The following is a 16075-nucleotide window of genomic DNA, read 5'->3' as shown; positions in this document are numbered from 1 at the left end:
CGGGGCTGCGCCTGCGCAACAAGTTCAGCGGGGAAAATGGCGGATGACAAGGTGAGTGAACGTGGGGGTGATGTCCAGTCGGGTGTGGTGTTCACGCCTTTTTAGGCCTGGGGAGAGAAGACCGTGGAGCGGCTCATGGGTAGGGTACCCCTTGTTTCCCCTGGGGGCGGACTTTTGCTCCTGTAGACTGCCTCAACGGTGGGTTGTAGAGTGCCTCAGCGAGGCAAGCGGAGCCGGGGATTCCCCAGGCGTTCCCTTCCCCGGGGACCGTCACGGTCTCTGAGTACTCGCACACGCTCAGACACTTTCGCTCTGACTTATTCCTCTCTCTGCTCCATTACCTGCCCTCGAAGTTTTCCTCCTAGAGACACGATGTTTCCAGTTCACACGGACATTCTCTCATTCAAACACTCCCTTGCGCAGACACTGCATTTCATACTTACATGCGATCAAAATCACTCAGTTCATTTATCTATACTCCTACAGACAGCCATTCCCCGCTGCCCCCGCTCCCTCCGCCTCCCGCCCCGCGCGCATACAGCCACACATTTCAGTTTGGGATGGCCTTGCGAGGAAATGAGGAGGAGCCCAGGCAGAAATCAGATCTGCCCCGAGATTGTCCAGGAAACTGCCTCGGCTCGGGCCATTACTCACCATTGGTCTGGAAGTTCAGCACCACGCACACATTTACTACGTACTTGCCACATTTACTACGTACTTGCCAGTCCCTGTGTTAAGCCTCGGGACACAGACAAGACAGACTGGTCACCACTTTCAGGTAGCTTATAGTCGAATCATTAGTGCTTTCCTTCCTTTTTTTTTTTTTTTTTTTGAGGAAGATTAGCCCTGAGCTAACTGCTGCCAACCCTCCTCTTTTTGCTGAGGAAGACTGGCCCTGAGCTAACATCCGTGCCCATCTTCCTCTGCTTTATATGTGAGACGCCTACCACAGCATGGCTTGACAGGTGGTGTAATGTCCACACCTGGGATCCGAACCAGCGAACCCTGGGCCACCGAAGCAGAACGTGGGAACTTAACCGCTGTGCCACCTGGCCAGCCCCTAGTGCTTTCCTGATTGAAGGTCTCCTAGCTGCCCTTCCTGCCTCCCCTACACGCTTATAGGCTTGCTCTATAAAATTTTTGTAAGGGTTATTTTAAGTTACTGATGCATATCCCATCTGTCACCGCCTCCCTGGCCCCCATGTGAATTCTGTACTTTTCAGTGCCTTTCTTGCTTGACCACTGTCATCTCAGGAATGTATTATAGGAAGAGGTTTCTCAGGCTCACCCCGTTACCCCCATCCCGAGCCTCTGATAGACTTGAACGGGGAATGGGGCTGGATCTGTCTGCTGGAACCAGCCTCTCCCTCGTCCTAGGATTCTCTGCCCAAGCTTAAGGACTTGGCGTTTCTCAAGGACCAGCTGGAGAGCCTGCAGCGGCGTGTGGAAGATGAAGTCAACAGTGGTGTGGGCCAGGTAAAGCTGCGCCTGCCCCCCACTCCCGCTTAGGCTTCATGGCCCAATATGCTTTTAAGTGGGTGGTGGAGATTTATTCAGCAAATGGTTATTGAGGGCCTGTTCTCTGTGACCCCAGGGAAAGTTTCCCTGAGAAAATGGTGCTTAAACTAGGGTCTTAAATAGGGGTTAACTAGAAGAGGGGAAGAGGGGACATTCCAGGCAAATGAAACAGCATATGCAAGGCCCTTGTGGTGGGAGGTAGCATGATGAACATGAGGGCTGAAAGCAGTTTGCTTTGGCTGCAGTAGTGGGGGAACATGCTAGGAAATGAGACTAGAGAAGCGGGCAGGGGTCAGATTCCTCGGGGACATTTGTGGCCTTATGACCGTAGGGTTCTGTGGTTGGAGTGTTCTAAGCCCAGGGTTCTAAGATTGTGTGATCAGGACTCCTAGGTTCTTTTTCTGCCTCCAGACCCTTGAGAAAATCTTTGGAGAGAATTCTCCAGTTTTCCAGAGTAAGGAGAAGCAGGTGGTGGGACACGCTAAGCCCAGCTCGAGTAGCTCCTGGTTAGAGAAAAGGACTTGAGCCTAGCTCAGTTTCCTCCTGCATCTTCCTCCACAGGATGGCTCGCTGTTGTCCTCCCCATTCCTCAAGGGCTTCCTGGCTGGCTATGTGGTGGCGAAACTGAGGGCATCAGCAGTATTGGGCTTTGCCGTGGGCACCTGCACTGGCATCTACGCAGCTCAGGCATATGCTGTGCCCAATGTGGAGAAGACATTAAGGGACTATCTGCGGTCACTGCGCAAAGGGCCTGACTAGCTCTGGATGCCATGGGGGAGGCAGGATGAGCACCTGGGGCCTGCAGGTGGAGGTCTTTCGAGCACAGACACCATTCCTGGCTTCCTCGGCTATCACCTGTTTGCTGTCTCCAACTTTCCTGCCACCTTCATCCTTGCTTCCCTTCCTGAAGAGGGTGGACAGTGGCTCTTCAGCCAGCACCCTGGACTCCTTCCCTCCCTAACCCCATGGGACTGGGCCCAAGACTGCAGCTTCTAGGGCCAGCAGCCCCTTTTCCAGCCCTGATTGTGGAGTTTGCAGCTGACTCTGATCCTCAGTATTCTCTCTGGTGATGTACCATGGCTCCTCCCTCCTGGGAGCTGGCTCCATAACTTGATTTTCCCCAAATGTGTCACAATCCCCACTGCCTCTTGCCATTTACACAGGCTACCCAGGGTCTGGTGTGGGCATGAGTGTAGAGGATGGGGGTATGCCAGGCCTGGGCCGTCCCAGACAGGCCCGCTGGACCCTGATGCTACTCCTGTCCACTGCTATGTATGGTGCCCATGCCCCATTGTTGGCACTGTGCCGTGTGGACGGCCGAGTGCCCTTCCGGCCCTCCTCAGCTGTGCTGCTGACTGAGCTGACCAAGCTGCTCTTGTGTACCTTTCCTTTCCTGGTGGGCTGGCAGGCATGGCCCCGGGGGGCCCCACCCTGGCGCCAGGCTGTCCCCTTTGCACTATCAGCCCTGCTCTACGGCGCTAACAACAACCTGGTGATCTATCTTCAACGTTACATGGACCCCAGCACCTACCAAGTACTGAGCAATCTCAAGATTGGAAGCACGGCCCTGTTCTACTGCCTCTGCCTCCGACACCGCCTCTCTGCACGCCAGGGCTTAGCACTGCTGCTGCTCATGGCAGCAGGGGTCTGCTATGCAGCTGGTGGCCTCCAGAACCCTGGGAACCTCCCTTCTGGGCCCCCTCCAGCAGCTGCTGCCAGCCCCATGCCCCTGCATATCACTCCACTAGGACTGCTGCTCCTCGTCGTGTACTGCCTCATCTCAGGCTTGTCATCCGTGTACACAGAACTGCTCATGAAGCGGCAGCGGCTACCCTTAGCCCTTCAGAACCTTTTCCTCTACACCTTTGGTGTGCTCCTGAACCTAGGTCTGCATGCAGGTGGCGGCCCCGGCCCAGGCCTCCTGGAGGGTTTCTCAGGATGGGCAGCACTCGTGGTGCTGAGCCAGGCACTAAATGGACTGCTCATGTCAGCCGTCATGAAGCATGGCAGCAGCATCACACGGCTCTTTGTTGTGTCCTGCTCACTAGTGGTCAATGCCATGCTCTCAGCAGCCCTGCTGCGGCTACAGCTCACAGCTGCCTTCTTCCTGGCCACGCTGCTCATTGGCCTGGCTGTGCGCCTGTACTATGGCAGCCGCTAGTCCCTGACCACCTCTACCCTGACTCCTGACCCTGTAGATTGGACGCCACCCTCAGAGTCACCTCCCAGCCCTCCCCACCTCTCACCTCAGCAGCCCTGTAACAAGTGCCTTGTGAGAAAAGCTGGGGAAGTGAGAGCAGCTGGGTTAGTCTCTAGAGGTGGGTGGGTGAAGGCATACCCCTGGGAGACTTGAAGAGTGGGTTTGGTTAAGTAAACGCTTAACCCCCCCAAGTTCTTCCAGACCAAGGAATTGGAGGAGCGTCAATACCTAGACCTGAGAAATGACCCCATCCCTGATGGAGAAGATTCCCTGCCTCATCCTGCATGAATGCAATTGCTTAAAGTGGGGCAGAGCCAACAGTTGGCTTTCCTTGCCTAGGAAACCCACTGCCCCCAGGCTTGGTGCTGGCTGCCATGGCCCAGCTATGGTGCATGACTACCCTATAGGGATACTCACCTCCCACTGTCATGCAGGATAGCCCAGTTGCCACAGATTACACACCATCACCCAGGCCACTCTGCCTAGCTGCCGTAGCTCCAGGAGCACCTGGAGACAATGCCCCCTGCTCCCTCCCACAGTGCTGCTCTCCACAGCCAGCCTTTGTTCTGGAAACCCCAGAGTGGGCTGGGGCTTGACTCATCTCAGGGAATGTTGCCCCTGGGCCCTGGCTTAAGTCTACACTCCTGACCCCTCTGCTCATCCCAAGGGCCCTCTTGAAGCCAACTGTCCCCTCTGTGGCTCCTAGGAGGTACCATCCTTCCCCCCGGGTCCTGCCCCAGCGTAGCAGTTGTCCCAGCCCCCAACAGCCTAGGGAAGCTCGACACAGAGTGACCTGGGACCAGGCACAGGGAAACTTGTATAGCTCAATCACTGTCTCTAACTGCGTAAGCAATAAGATATTAATAAAGTGTTCTGGGGTGTAGGTGGTACCTACAATCGACCATGATTGTCGTGTGTCTCCTGTGGTGCATAGCTCTTCTCAAACATTTTGTTCCCCTGGTGTCCTGAGTATCTTAATCCTGAAATAACTTATAGACCAGGAGAAAAGGCTGTTTTCTCCCAACTGTTTCCAGCAGCATTATTTCCTCTGAGGGCTCCATGGAGTTGAGACTGTTCTCTGTCTCAGAACTTTTTTTTTTTTAATTTTTTTCCTTTTTCCCCCCAAAGCCCTCCAGTACATAGTTGTATCTTCTTAGTTATGGGTCCTTCTAGTTGTGGCATGTGGGACACCGCCTCAGCGTGGCTCGATGAGTGGTACCATGTCCGTGCCCAGGATTCGAACTGACGAAACACTGGGCCGCCTGCAACAGAGTGTGCGAACTTAACCACTAGGCCATGGGGCCGGCCCCATGTCACAGAGCTTTTGAAATTTTCCTGAAGCACAAAACTTGGGCCCTGGGGAATTTGGAGGGAGTCTTGAGAATAGAAGGTGCTGGGCCCAGCAGGACAAACTGTGGACTCTAGGCTAGAGAACTCTTAAGGACTCAGTGTGATTTTGATTCTAATTTCCTCTGGATCCCTCACTGATATTCCTGCCTGTCATCTGCTCTTATGGCCAAAGGAATGTCAGGCCCTGCTCCCTTGGTTGAATACCTGGTAAGCCTGTAAAACAAACAAAAAAAAGTCCTAGACCTGTTGAGGCAGAATCTTAGGGAGTGGGGTTTAGGAATCTCTTTTTCTCTTTTTTCTTTTGTTTTTAAAATAAGCTCCTTAGTTGATTCTGATGCACGCTGCAGCTTGTGAACCACTACTGTCTGCAGTGTAGAACTGTAGCCAATTAGAGCCAACTGAATTCTGGCTCTGTCACTCGTTAGCAGACTGTTTTGGGTAGTTACTTAACCTCTCCTAGCTTGAGTTGCCTTATCTCTGAAAAGGGAGTCTAACAGTACCTACAGTTATATAGAGTAGAAAAGGCTAAAGGAAATAATGGATATTAGGCGCTTAGCAGGGACTGATACAAGGAGACCTGGTTAGTGGTGGTATTGATTATCCATAAAGAGAGTTAGCTTGGTTATTGGGTCCCAACTTCCTCTCCATTTTAGGACCGTTAAGAATGAGGAGAGGGGAAACTGCTCCTGAAGGATTCCTGATCAGATTTCTTCCCAGGGCAAGGATCCAGCATGACCCCAGCCCATTTTGCACCCTGCCGAAGCTGCTGGTTCTGGGCTCGGAGCTCCTCGTTCTCTGTGGCCAGGTTGATGGTGTCTTGCAGGACTCCAGCCAGCAGGCTGCAGTGATGATGTTCTGTGGTCATGGTTTGCTCTTTGCACAGCCGTCGCCAGGCTTGGAATACCTGTGCCCAGATTCAGAAATGCCGGTCAGTCAGCCAGCCATGGAACCAGCTCAAGGCTTGCCCTCTGTCCCCACTGACCTGCAGCACATGGCATGTCTGGGCTCGGGCGGCCTGCACATGCAGGTCATAGAGGGCTACCAGGTCCTGCTCTGCAGCATCTCGCTCTGCCCGAAGGGCTTCCAGCTGGAGTCTCAACACTGTCTGCTTCCGGTGCCATCTCTGCCTCTCCTTGGAGGCCTTCAATGATAATACTCTTTGTTGGGTGCCACCTGAGTGCCAGCTTGGTTCTAAATACTTCATGGGTAGTATCTCATTTTATCTGATGATAATCATATGGGGTAGTTGCCATTTTACAGATTTGGAAACAGTGGATCAGAAAAGAGACTTAACTTGCCCAAATTCACATGCCTAGTGAGGGACAGAGCTGAGATGACACATGCCTTTCAACGGTTCACCATCATCCTTGGGGTAAAGTTCAGATCCAGAGACATGGCACACACTGGTCTCTTTAACCTTGCCTCTGACCATGCACCTACCAGGCTCCAGCCAGATGGACAATTTGCAATACCCAGAACCCATTTTGCCATTGCTTCCCTCTGGACCTTTGATCATGCAATACTATCCTCTCTCAGAACATGGGTCTTTCACCACCCCTCTCCTCCACCCACACCCTCATGCACACGAGTTTTGTTTCTTAATTTGTTCAAACAAGTTATATTTACTGAGTGCGTCTATGAGGAGCACAAACTGCCCTTGTGGAACTCAGGGTCTAGTGAACCCCTCTGGCTGATTTGTTTTTCCTTTAGGTCTCAGCTTAGATGCCATCTTCCCTGATCCATTCCAGCCTGGGTCAGGTACACCTCTTTGTTCCCACAAGTCCTTAGCTCTCTCATCACAGCACTTAGCACTGAGGATTGCCACATCTATCCCCCTAAAGCTGGGAAGCCATGAGAGAGGGAATGGCCCCGTCTGTTGTGACTAATGCTGGACCCCAGCCCCCAGCACAGTGCCCAGCCTGATCAGAAGGAGCTCGAGTCCTCTACTTGACCCTCCTCACCTCTTCTTCAGCCACCAGGTCTTTGACCTGGTCACCTGCCACTTTCTCCTCTTCCTGTTCCAAATGCTTCAGTTCCTCTTGGATCCAAATTTGGTGCTGTTCTCGCAGTCTCTGTCTCTGTGCCTGGGCCAGGAAGAACTGCAGGGCCACATCTGGGGCCTGCTGGGCCTAGGTGGCATCAGTCTAGGCTCAGCCAGAAGCCCATGTGTGCACACAGCATTGAGACACAGGGCCCAACTTTTTCAACAGAACCCCATTACCAAGGCTGCTCCCGGAACTATATCCAGGACCTAACTGGCCTGGAAGAGCCTGTAGCCTGGACAGAAACTCAGAGGCCATGCAGAAGATGAGAAGTACTGATGTTGCCAATAGATGCCATGGAGGCCGTAAGGATCCTGTACTCCTAATTCAACCCAGAAGAAAAGCAGCACCTTCCCATGCCCCTCCCTCAGGGATCCGGGAGCCCTTCAGGTCTTTTATTTGCCAGAAGCACATTTCTCCCTGAAGTTGGAGCAAGGTAAGCAGGAGACATATTAGCTGGGCTCTGCAACTCTTCACTCCCCCAACAGCTTCCCATTGCTCTTGGGTACATGAGGTACATGGGGTACCTGTTCCTCAGAGTCCCTGAGAGGATGCTTTAGGTGGAGCCCAGGTCCTAGAGATGCTATTCTTCCTGCCACTGGAGGAAAATGCAATTAAGCACAGCAAAGGTAGAGAAGACTCCCAGCTCCACCCCAAGCCTGAAACTCACCTTGGGGCTCCCCCTGGAGGCCTGAGCTGAGGCCTGCTGAATTTATCACCTGCGGAGAAGATATTCGGAGTGGGAATTCCACACCCTTCCTCCCAGGATAGTGTGGGTTAAGCTCAGGGCTTGGAAATCAGACAGATCAGGGTCCAAGCCCCTCCTTTTCTTAGCTGTATGACCTCAAGCAGGTAACCGGTCTTTTGAGTTTCCACTTCTTCATCCATAAAACGGAGCTGATAAAAGTTGTAGAAAGCATGAAATAGGATGAAGCACCAAAGCACTGAGTAGTGGCAGGCACTGCTCAGTAAATGGGAGCTTACATGCCTAATTCCAAGACCCAGAGCTATAAAGACAAATGGTAAGTAATTATGAAACAGGAAGGACCAGGAAAGGCTGGACAGGGGCAGCGTTCCAGCCACCCTGTGGCAAATCATGGAAGACAACGCCCAGTTCTGCACGACAGAGGCCGTGCAGTGACCCAGTGACCCTGGGATACTCATTTCCCTTCTCTGAGCCTCAGTTTGCTCACCTGAAAAATGATACCAATGTTATCTTCCTGCTTAAAATACTTCTGTGTTTTCCCCTTGACTTTCAAGATAAAGTCTAAACATCTCAGTAGATTTACAAAGCCCTGTATAACCTGGATCCTACTTTTCTCTCCAGTCGTTCTCTCCTAACTCTTTTCCTCCAACTCCATTCTCCAGCAAATTGAGTTGCTTGCTGTCTCCCAAAGGGATCAAACACTCGCTTACCTCTGAGACTTTGCCTGTTATTTTCTCTGCCTGGAATGTTCTTATTCATCTTTGCGGGCCACCTCCTTCAGGAATCTACTGCTTCTATGAAGTCTTCCTTCTCTCTCTTGCCAAGACAAACTTAGATGCCCCATAGACCCATGTGTTGATAAGCCCTTCAGAGCACTGAGCATCGTGTTGTAACTGTTTCTCTCCAGCAGATTGTAAACTCCATGAGGACAGGGATTTCCCAGGGCCTACATGACACTGTGCCTGGCACATAGTGAGTAAATGTTTGGGGATCATGAATGAAAGAAGGGCCCCCTCATAGTGCTCTATAAAGAGAGGAGAGGAAGGCAGACATCATTGGGGCTCCCAAGAGGTTGGATGAGAAGACATACCAGTGGTTCTGGGAGCCCCATGGCCTCAGCTTTGACCCCTTTGAGCATCCGGCTTCCTGGGGGCCGGCTCCAGGCTTTTACCACCTATGGAGAAAGAGATCAGGGTGTGCTTTGGCCATTGCTGGCCCAGGCACCTCCAGGCCTCACCTTGCTTACCTGCAGCTCCCGCAGTGCCCTGCCCAACTGGCTAAGCCCACCATCTGTCAGGGTGTCCTCAAGGAGGCCTGAACGCAGGCTCTTCAGGCCAGCCCGGCGGGCCTGGGCCTCTTCTACTGCATCCCACAGGGTGGGCCTCACCTCTTTCACCTGCATCCTCCTTCCTGCGGCCCCCAACAGAGCAGCATGGAGCAAGTTTAGCGAGCTGCCTAGTAAGGGGAGACTCAGAGTGAATCACCCCTTCCTCTGGACCCCAAAGACTCCAATTACTGCCTGTAATACTTTTAATTTTTACTTATGGTACTATTCATAAAAATAGCTAATACCTATCAGACGTTTACATGTGCTTGATGGTACTGCACTAATGCTTCTCATGGATTGCTTCTTTTTATACACACAATACTCCAAGGAGGCAGCAACTGATTTATCCTACCTCCTCCCACCTTTTCCCAGATGAGGCAACTGAAGCTCAGAGAGGTCAAGCAACTTCCTGGTGAGTGGCAGAGCTGAAATTCAAGCCCAGTTCTGTCTGACAGTAAAGTCTGTGCCCTTAATCATGAAACCAAACTGGCCTGTGGATAAACACATGTCTGTCCCTCACTGCTTTCCTTGAGGGTGTGAACTGCCCCAACTTATCTTCCTCATTCCACAGGGCCTGGCACAGGAGGAGGTCTGGGAATGTGCTGGCCAAATGAATGTATGTTTGTTGATTTTGGGAATAGTCAGAGGGCCAGACCTTTTTTTAACTGTTTTATTGTTGAAATTTTCAAACACGTACAAAGCATAGGAAATTCATCTGCTTATCACCCAGCTTCAACAGTTATCAACTCATGGCCATTCCTGTTTGATCTATATCCTCCATGTGACCTCCCCAAATGCCTGACATCATATCATTTCACAGAGCCCTAATTTTTAATGGGTGTGTGAAAACAAGCAAGTACCTTCCCTTCTCTGATCCTCCCTTTCCTCATCTATAAATTATATCTGCCTCATGGGGTTGTGGTAAGAATCAAAGGTATTAGTCAGAGTAAAACTGTTTGGTAAACTGTTATAGGTCTCTGAAAGATAAGGAGTTGCTTTGACTATTGGCCCTGGTGCTCCAGACTTTGGCAGCCTAGCCACCCTGGGACCTTTCTGAATCCTGGCCTTCCCAGAGCGTCAGGCTCTCCCTGGACTAGGGTTAAGGCTGCAGCTGGTTGAGTAACAGGGTTGAGCAGGCCTAAGGCCAGATCCCAGAGCTTCCCAAAGAACCCCACACTCTCCCCCAGGCCACCTTGAGGGTCCAGGCGAAGAAGAAGGCCACTGTAGTTGTTTCCTTCCAGGAGCCATGAGACAATCCAGGGCAGGGAGCCCTCCACCTCCTCACCAACAACCTTCCCAGCCAACACTTGCAGCAGGGGGCAGTCTCTGCCAGAGGGAGAGAGGAAGAAAGGAGATGTCCACTGGTGGATGGGGAAAGAAACTGGCCCAAATCACACTCTGATGGAAAGGTTGACTATTTCCAATAACTTTTGTGCACCACCAGATTTGCAACCTTGTAAAGATCTTTGTTTTACTTTAAAAATTAAACAAATAATACATTCTTATAGTAAAAAGTTTTAATTGTATATCTGATAAGTGTCTTGTATCTAGAGTATATAAAGAGCTCTTACACCTCAATAATAATAATAAAAAGCCAGTTTAAAAATGGCAAAACAAGGTGACATAACAAAAAATGGCAAAGTAGGAAACTCTGGGGGTTCATCCTTCTGCAGAAACATCTGGCAAAAATGTCCAGAATCAACCTTACTGGAACTCTGGGAGACAGTCAAAGGTTTACAGCAACCAAGTGAAAGCTAAATCACAAGAAAGGCAACTTAAATATGGTAAGAGATCTTTGAGGGTTTTAACTTACCCTCATCCCAACCTCCTCCCCCGCACAGAGGTGGTCTTGAAGACAACAGCCCACATTTCTGGCAGGGGTACCCAGTTATAAAGGGAGCAGAGCAGATCTCGTTGCCATGGAATTGTGTCTGTCTGTTTTGACTGTCTGAGGTTTCCCCCAAAGGACTGACAAAAGGGAGTTTCCTTTGTTTCACTTATCTTGGAACTCTCTCAGGACAGAGAAGGTATGCCAGGGGATGGTTCCCCAAACATTGAAAGATGAAAGAACAAGCAAAGATAACAGTTGGGGCAAACACATGTCTATACACATGGAAATACTGAAGGGAAAAGTTGGGGAGTGAGATTTTCAGGGAATAAGGACTTCAAAAGTTCAAAAAGTTCCCACATGTACTGGGGAACCTAGAAAGCCATGCACATGCCTGGGGCAGGATGTATGCTAAGACAAGATATGAGAAAACTGTACGTTTTCACCTCTGGCTGATTTTTAGGCTCAGAACGTGAGGCTCAGGCAGAGCTGTAAATGGTCTGGCTAAGCATAAAAGGAGTGACCCAACACAGAGCCGATAGAAATCTGGAGAATTTTTTCTTTTTTCTTTTCTTTCTTTTTTTTGTTAAAGATTGGCACCTGAGCTAACATCTGTTGCCAATCTTCTTTTTTTTTTCTTTCTTTCTTTGTTTCTTCTTCTCCCCAAAGCCCCCCAGTGCATAGTTGTATATTCTAGTTGTAGGTCCTTCTGGTTGTGCTATGTGGGATGCCACCTCAGCATGGTCTGATGAGCGGTGCTGTGTCCATGCCCAGGATCCCAACCAGTGAAATCCTGGGCTGCCAAAGCAGAGTGCGCAAATTAACCACTCGGCCATGGGGCCGACCCCTTTTCTTTCCTTTTTAAAAATTTCCTTTCTCCTCTCCCTCCTCCCTCCCTGCCTCCCCCCTCTTCTTCTTCTTCTTTCCTTTTCTTCCTTTTTTTAAAAAAATTTTTGGCCCCAGGAGTTTAAGGAGTTATAAGTCAGGTCACTGACTAACCCCTGAGATAACAGAATGAAGACTTCAGTGACCACAAAGAATACAGTCTTTGCAAAAATTGTTTGGAAAAGTAACTAAGCAAACAGATGGCTACAGCCCACAAAAGGCAACAATGCAAACCCTGCAGAGGAGGGAGAATCTAGTTTTCAGAGTTATCATATTATCATATCCAAAATGTCAGAGCACTAAGGAAAAGGAATGGAAACTTAAGAGACCAACACAGTAAAGAATATAGTCTTTACAAAAAATACTCAGATTGACCAGTTTCCAACAAAAAAAATATGAGGCATGCAAATAAACAAGAAAGTATGGCTCATGCACAGGAAAAAAAAAAAAGAAATTAACAGGAGTTGTCCCTGAGAAAGCACAGACATTGGATTCATTAGACAAAGACTTTAATTCAGCTATCTTAAGTATGCTAAGAAAGCTAAAGAAAATCAAGAAAGTGATGTCTGAATGAATAGAGAATATCAATAGAAGCAAGAGAAATTATAAAAAGGAACCAAGTAGAAATTCTGGAGCTAAAAGTACAATAACTGAAGTTAAAAATTCAGTAGAGGCCAAATTTGAGCAGGCACAGGAAAGAATCTCAATGAACTTGAAGACAGGTCAAATCAAATTATCCAGTCTGAGGAGCAGAAAGAAAAATCAATGAAGGAAAATGAGCCTAATAAATCTGTGGGACACGATCAAGCACACAAGCATATGCATAATAGGAGTCCCAGAGGGAGAAGAAAGAGAGAAATGGGCAGATAGAATATTTGAAGAAATAATACTAAAAAATTCCCCAAATTTTATGAAAGACATGAATCGACACAACCAAGAAGCTCAACAAATTCCAAGGAAGATAAACTCAAAGAGATCCACACCAAGGTACATTATAATCAAACTGTCAAAAGCCACAGTCCAAGACAGAATCTTGAAAACAGCAAGATAGAAGCAACTTGTTATGTACAAGGGATCCTCAATAAGATTAAAAATCAACTTCTCATCAGAAACTATGGAGGCCAGAAGGCAGTGAGATGGAATATTTAAATGCTGAAAGAAAAAAACCTGTCAACTAAGAATTCTATATTTGGCAAAACTATCCTTCAAAAATGTAGGGGAAATTATGATAATCCCAGAAAAACTAAAACTGACATAGTTCTTTGCAAGTAGACTTGCGTTACAAGAAATGCTAAAGGGAGTCCTCAGTGTGTCAGAAGTGAGGAAAGGGGGAGACTTTGATGCTGCCCTGGGCCTCTGTATCCATATTTCAGCCACCCCCCACCCTGCTCCCCAAAGCAGTCAAAAGGCTCCATCAGAACTTACTGGGCTTCTGGGAGCTGCAGGATCCGCAAGGCCCCTCGCCACATGCCCTGGGTCCCAGGCCCCTCAGAAGGGTCAGGCCCTGGGCAGGACATGGTGACAGTGAGCAGAGAGCAGGCCCTGTGGAGGAGAGGGTAAGATCAGGACAAATGCCTAGGGGGTGGGAAGGTGACAGATATCCTCCTGTCCTCACCTGCCTTCACCCCCTGAGGCCTGCAAGTACAGCTCTGAGGCCGCTCTTGAGTCAGACACCTCCACTTCAGTGGCGTCTTCCACCACCCTGGAGGAGGGGAAGGCTGAGCTTAGTTCCTAAGCATCAGGGTTCTATCCAGCCCCCCAGAACCTCTGCATGGAAAGCCCATGGGGGCCCCAAGAGCCCTGTAAGAATCATCCCCAAGCCTTCAAGTTTAGTATATCCCCTAAAAGCCTCTCATCTTCATGATCTTATTTTTCCCTCCTGTCATCTGCCCAGTGAGGAAAACAGGGTAGTTGGGATTGCTCCCATTTTACAGATAGAGAAACTGAATTTCTGCTCAGTGAGATGCTTAGATCACCAGGGATGATAATGACCGAGTTGAAGAGGTGTAAGTGGATGGGGTGAGAAGAGTGAGAGGGATGGGGATTTGGGATGAAGGGAAGAGCATGAAAGGGAATTCTGGGAGCAAACCCAAGCCCTGTAAGCATGAGCCCAAGCTCAGAGCTTCCCTCCCCTGGGGTGGCAGTGGCTAGAAACCTCCAAGGGCTTGGTTTGGGGATGTCAGGCCTGCCTTAAGACAAGTACCCTCAGACCCTGTTGGGCCCTGAACACTCACAAACCCAGAGGGGCCACATCCAGCACTGACAGGTTCTCTGTCCCTGGAGAGAGCAGGTCCAGAGTCTTCCCGCTGGGGCTGAGCTGGGATCACACAAGCACACCTATCACAAATCGAGCTTTTACCCAGCCTTTACCTCACATGATCCTCCCGCTGGCACCCTGTGGGCCAAATAGGGCGCAAAATTCAGCCATTGCAGGCAGGAAGAAGGAGAACCCAGAGAGGCAAGCCCATGCTGGTGAGGAGCAGGGTGGGGCTCAAGCTCTCCTGGCTGCCTGCAAGCCTCTGGTTCTTTCTACAACATCCCTATGGCCTTGGCTCCCCGGGTCTCCCCCCAGGGTCTCACCTGCACCAGGCTAAGAGTACTAAGCACAGGACCAGAGCCCCTGGGAGGCAGAGCTTCCTCAAACAGCATCTGCAGCAGCTAAAGTGGAGAAAGGGGTTCAGTGGGAATTGAGAAAGGATTTGTCTGTCCTTCAGCATTTCCTGAGGGTAAAGTCTGTGACCCTGTGCTAGGTGCTACAGACACAGTGTGCAGGACAAAAATAGTCCCAGCCCTCATGGTTCACAGTGAGCCAGACAAGTGAGCAGACATTTTCAGTGGGACCTGCCGTTTGCCAGGGCAGTGGCCCATGACAAGATTCTGAGGCAGCTCTTTTGATTTGGGGGCATTTTGATGAAGCCCCCAAAACAAAACATTCAAGTTTATCATTATTAGTATTGAAAATTAGACCACCCTGGATATCTGATCTTTGCATGCCACCCCTCCCTGACCCTCATCCATGGGCCCCAGCCTCCCACCTTCCCTGACTTCTCAATAGTTGTATAGATTGACCCTGGAAAAACATCCTGTATGGACCACAGGGTGCTATAGAAACCCTGACAAGGGGCACCTAGTCCAGCTAGAGTGGGGAGGGGAAGGTTCTCAAAGGTCTCCTGGAGGAGGCAACACCTGAGCCTCATGAGACCTGTGCCTGGTGGCTTCTCTGGGACTCACCTGAGGCACGAGCCGGGGTGCCTCTGTGTCCCGACCCCGAAGCAGCAGGGCCACACTGTACCCTTGGCCCACCAAGCCCAGCGTGGACTGGACTCGTGCTAGCAGCTCCTGCTCTGCCTCCTGCAGGGATACACAGGCATGTGCCCTGTCTCAGTTGCCCTGACCCAGCCTGCCCTGAGCAAAGGGCTTGGGAGCCTCTCAGCATCCCCAGGATCCAGGGGCCTGAGGGCTCCCATCCTCCTCCCATTGCCCTATCAGACCCCCTACCTGAGCAGCATCAGAACCCAGGACTCTGTCAAAGGTGACACATTGTTCCTGTGGGCAGGGCTGGGGTCAGCAGTGTCAGTCCCGTCTTCCCCTGCCTTCACCCACACCCAATCCCATCTCTACCTGAGTCTCTAGAGTCCCGGGCTGAAGCAGGCAGATGCTCTTGGGCCCCTCCAGGAGGAGTGTGGGGTGACAATTCTCCTGAGGGCCTGAGGAAGTTGGACTTCATATCAACTCTCATAGGGGAAACTGAGCTCCCAGGACTCCTGAGTCCTGCCCTCAACCTTTGCCTCAGGTTCCTAACCTGAGATGGCCTTGCCCTCCCCCTCTCCCAAGAGGCTCTCCCAGGCTACGTTACCTCTGAGAATGAATGTGGGGGGCTTCTTACCCGATCTTCTGCCTTGCTCCACTTCCACCACCACGGTCAGCATGGCCTGGGGGTTGTCAGTGAGGGCTGAGGGGGCTGACCTGCTCTGGCCCAAACTAGCCCCTGAGCTCACCGCCTCTCCACACTCCATGGCTTCCATGCCTCTCAGATTCCCCTCAATAATTCATCTCCCTGATCTGAGGGCTCTGGGTGGAACCTCTAAATAACTTGTCAAAGGAGGTAACAGTCCTGTCTTTAATGAGTGAGTCAGAACATTGCATGGATTCTTTTTTCCTCTTATAAAGAATGCCAAACATATGTAACTGTGGGGAGAATAGTATAATGAACCCCCAA

The 16075-nt window shown here is 50.5% G+C and overlaps 3 protein-coding genes across 3 annotated transcripts; 2 read left to right on the top strand and 1 right to left on the bottom strand.

Moving 5' to 3' along the window:
* The first annotated feature begins 4 nt into the window (after positions 1–4).
* On the top strand, positions 5–2285 carry SLC35A4 (solute carrier family 35 member A4). The gene is made up of 3 exons (XM_046667162.1): positions 5–51; positions 1378–1476; positions 2080–2285. The coding sequence occupies exons 1-3, from the start codon at positions 37–39 to the stop codon at positions 2275–2277; spliced, it is 312 nt and encodes a 103-aa protein (XP_046523118.1). The 5' UTR covers positions 5–36; the 3' UTR covers positions 2278–2285.
* Positions 2286–2690: 405 nt separating this feature from the next.
* LOC124242277 (probable UDP-sugar transporter protein SLC35A4) lies at positions 2691–4622 on the top strand. The gene has a single exon (XM_046667161.1). It carries the CDS (start codon positions 2705–2707, stop codon positions 3677–3679), a length of 975 nt encoding a protein of 324 aa, XP_046523117.1. The 5' UTR covers positions 2691–2704; the 3' UTR covers positions 3680–4622.
* A 336-nt stretch (positions 4623–4958) lies between these two features.
* LOC124242620 (uncharacterized) lies at positions 4959–15881 on the bottom strand. The gene is made up of 12 exons (XM_046667785.1): positions 15743–15881; positions 15478–15563; positions 15088–15207; positions 14437–14514; positions 14091–14173; positions 13472–13558; positions 10336–10469; positions 9033–9271; positions 8907–8990; positions 7021–7197; positions 6051–6197; positions 4959–5972 (listed from the first exon to the last, which is right to left on the bottom strand). The coding sequence occupies exons 1-12, from the start codon at positions 15879–15881 to the stop codon at positions 5727–5729; spliced, it is 1620 nt and encodes a 539-aa protein (XP_046523741.1). The 3' UTR covers positions 4959–5726.
* Between the last annotated feature and the right edge of the window lie 194 nt (positions 15882–16075).

This window comes from Equus quagga, chromosome 7 (assembly GCF_021613505.1).
Source record: "Equus quagga isolate Etosha38 chromosome 7, UCLA_HA_Equagga_1.0, whole genome shotgun sequence".
Lineage (NCBI taxonomy): Eukaryota > Metazoa > Chordata > Mammalia > Perissodactyla > Equidae > Equus > Equus quagga.
Note: the sequence above shows the minus strand (reverse complement) of the source record. Positions and strands in the feature narration are given on the sequence as shown.

Bases quoted from the DNA above. Each gene is read 5' to 3' on its own strand.
- SLC35A4 (XM_046667162.1), top strand. The intron at 1,477-2,079 runs GTAAAGCTGCGC...CTTCCTCCACAG, and splicing joins TCAACAGTGGTGTGGGCCAG to GATGGCTCGCTGTTGTCCTC.
- LOC124242620 (XM_046667785.1), bottom strand. From the start codon at position 15,881: ATGGAAGCCATGGAGTGTGGAGAGGCGGTGAGCTCAGGGGCTAGTTTG. The intron at 10,470-13,471 runs GTGAGGACAGGA...TCCCTCTGGCAG, and splicing joins GCCTCAGGGGGTGAAGGCAG to AGACTGCCCCCTGCTGCAAG. The intron at 9,272-10,335 runs GTGGCCTGGGGG...TCCCCTTACTAG, and splicing joins TCTTCGCCTGGACCCTCAAG to GCAGCTCGCTAAACTTGCTC.
- LOC124242277 (XM_046667161.1), top strand. From the start codon at position 2,705: ATGAGTGTAGAGGATGGGGGTATGCCAGGCCTGGGCCGTCCCAGACAG.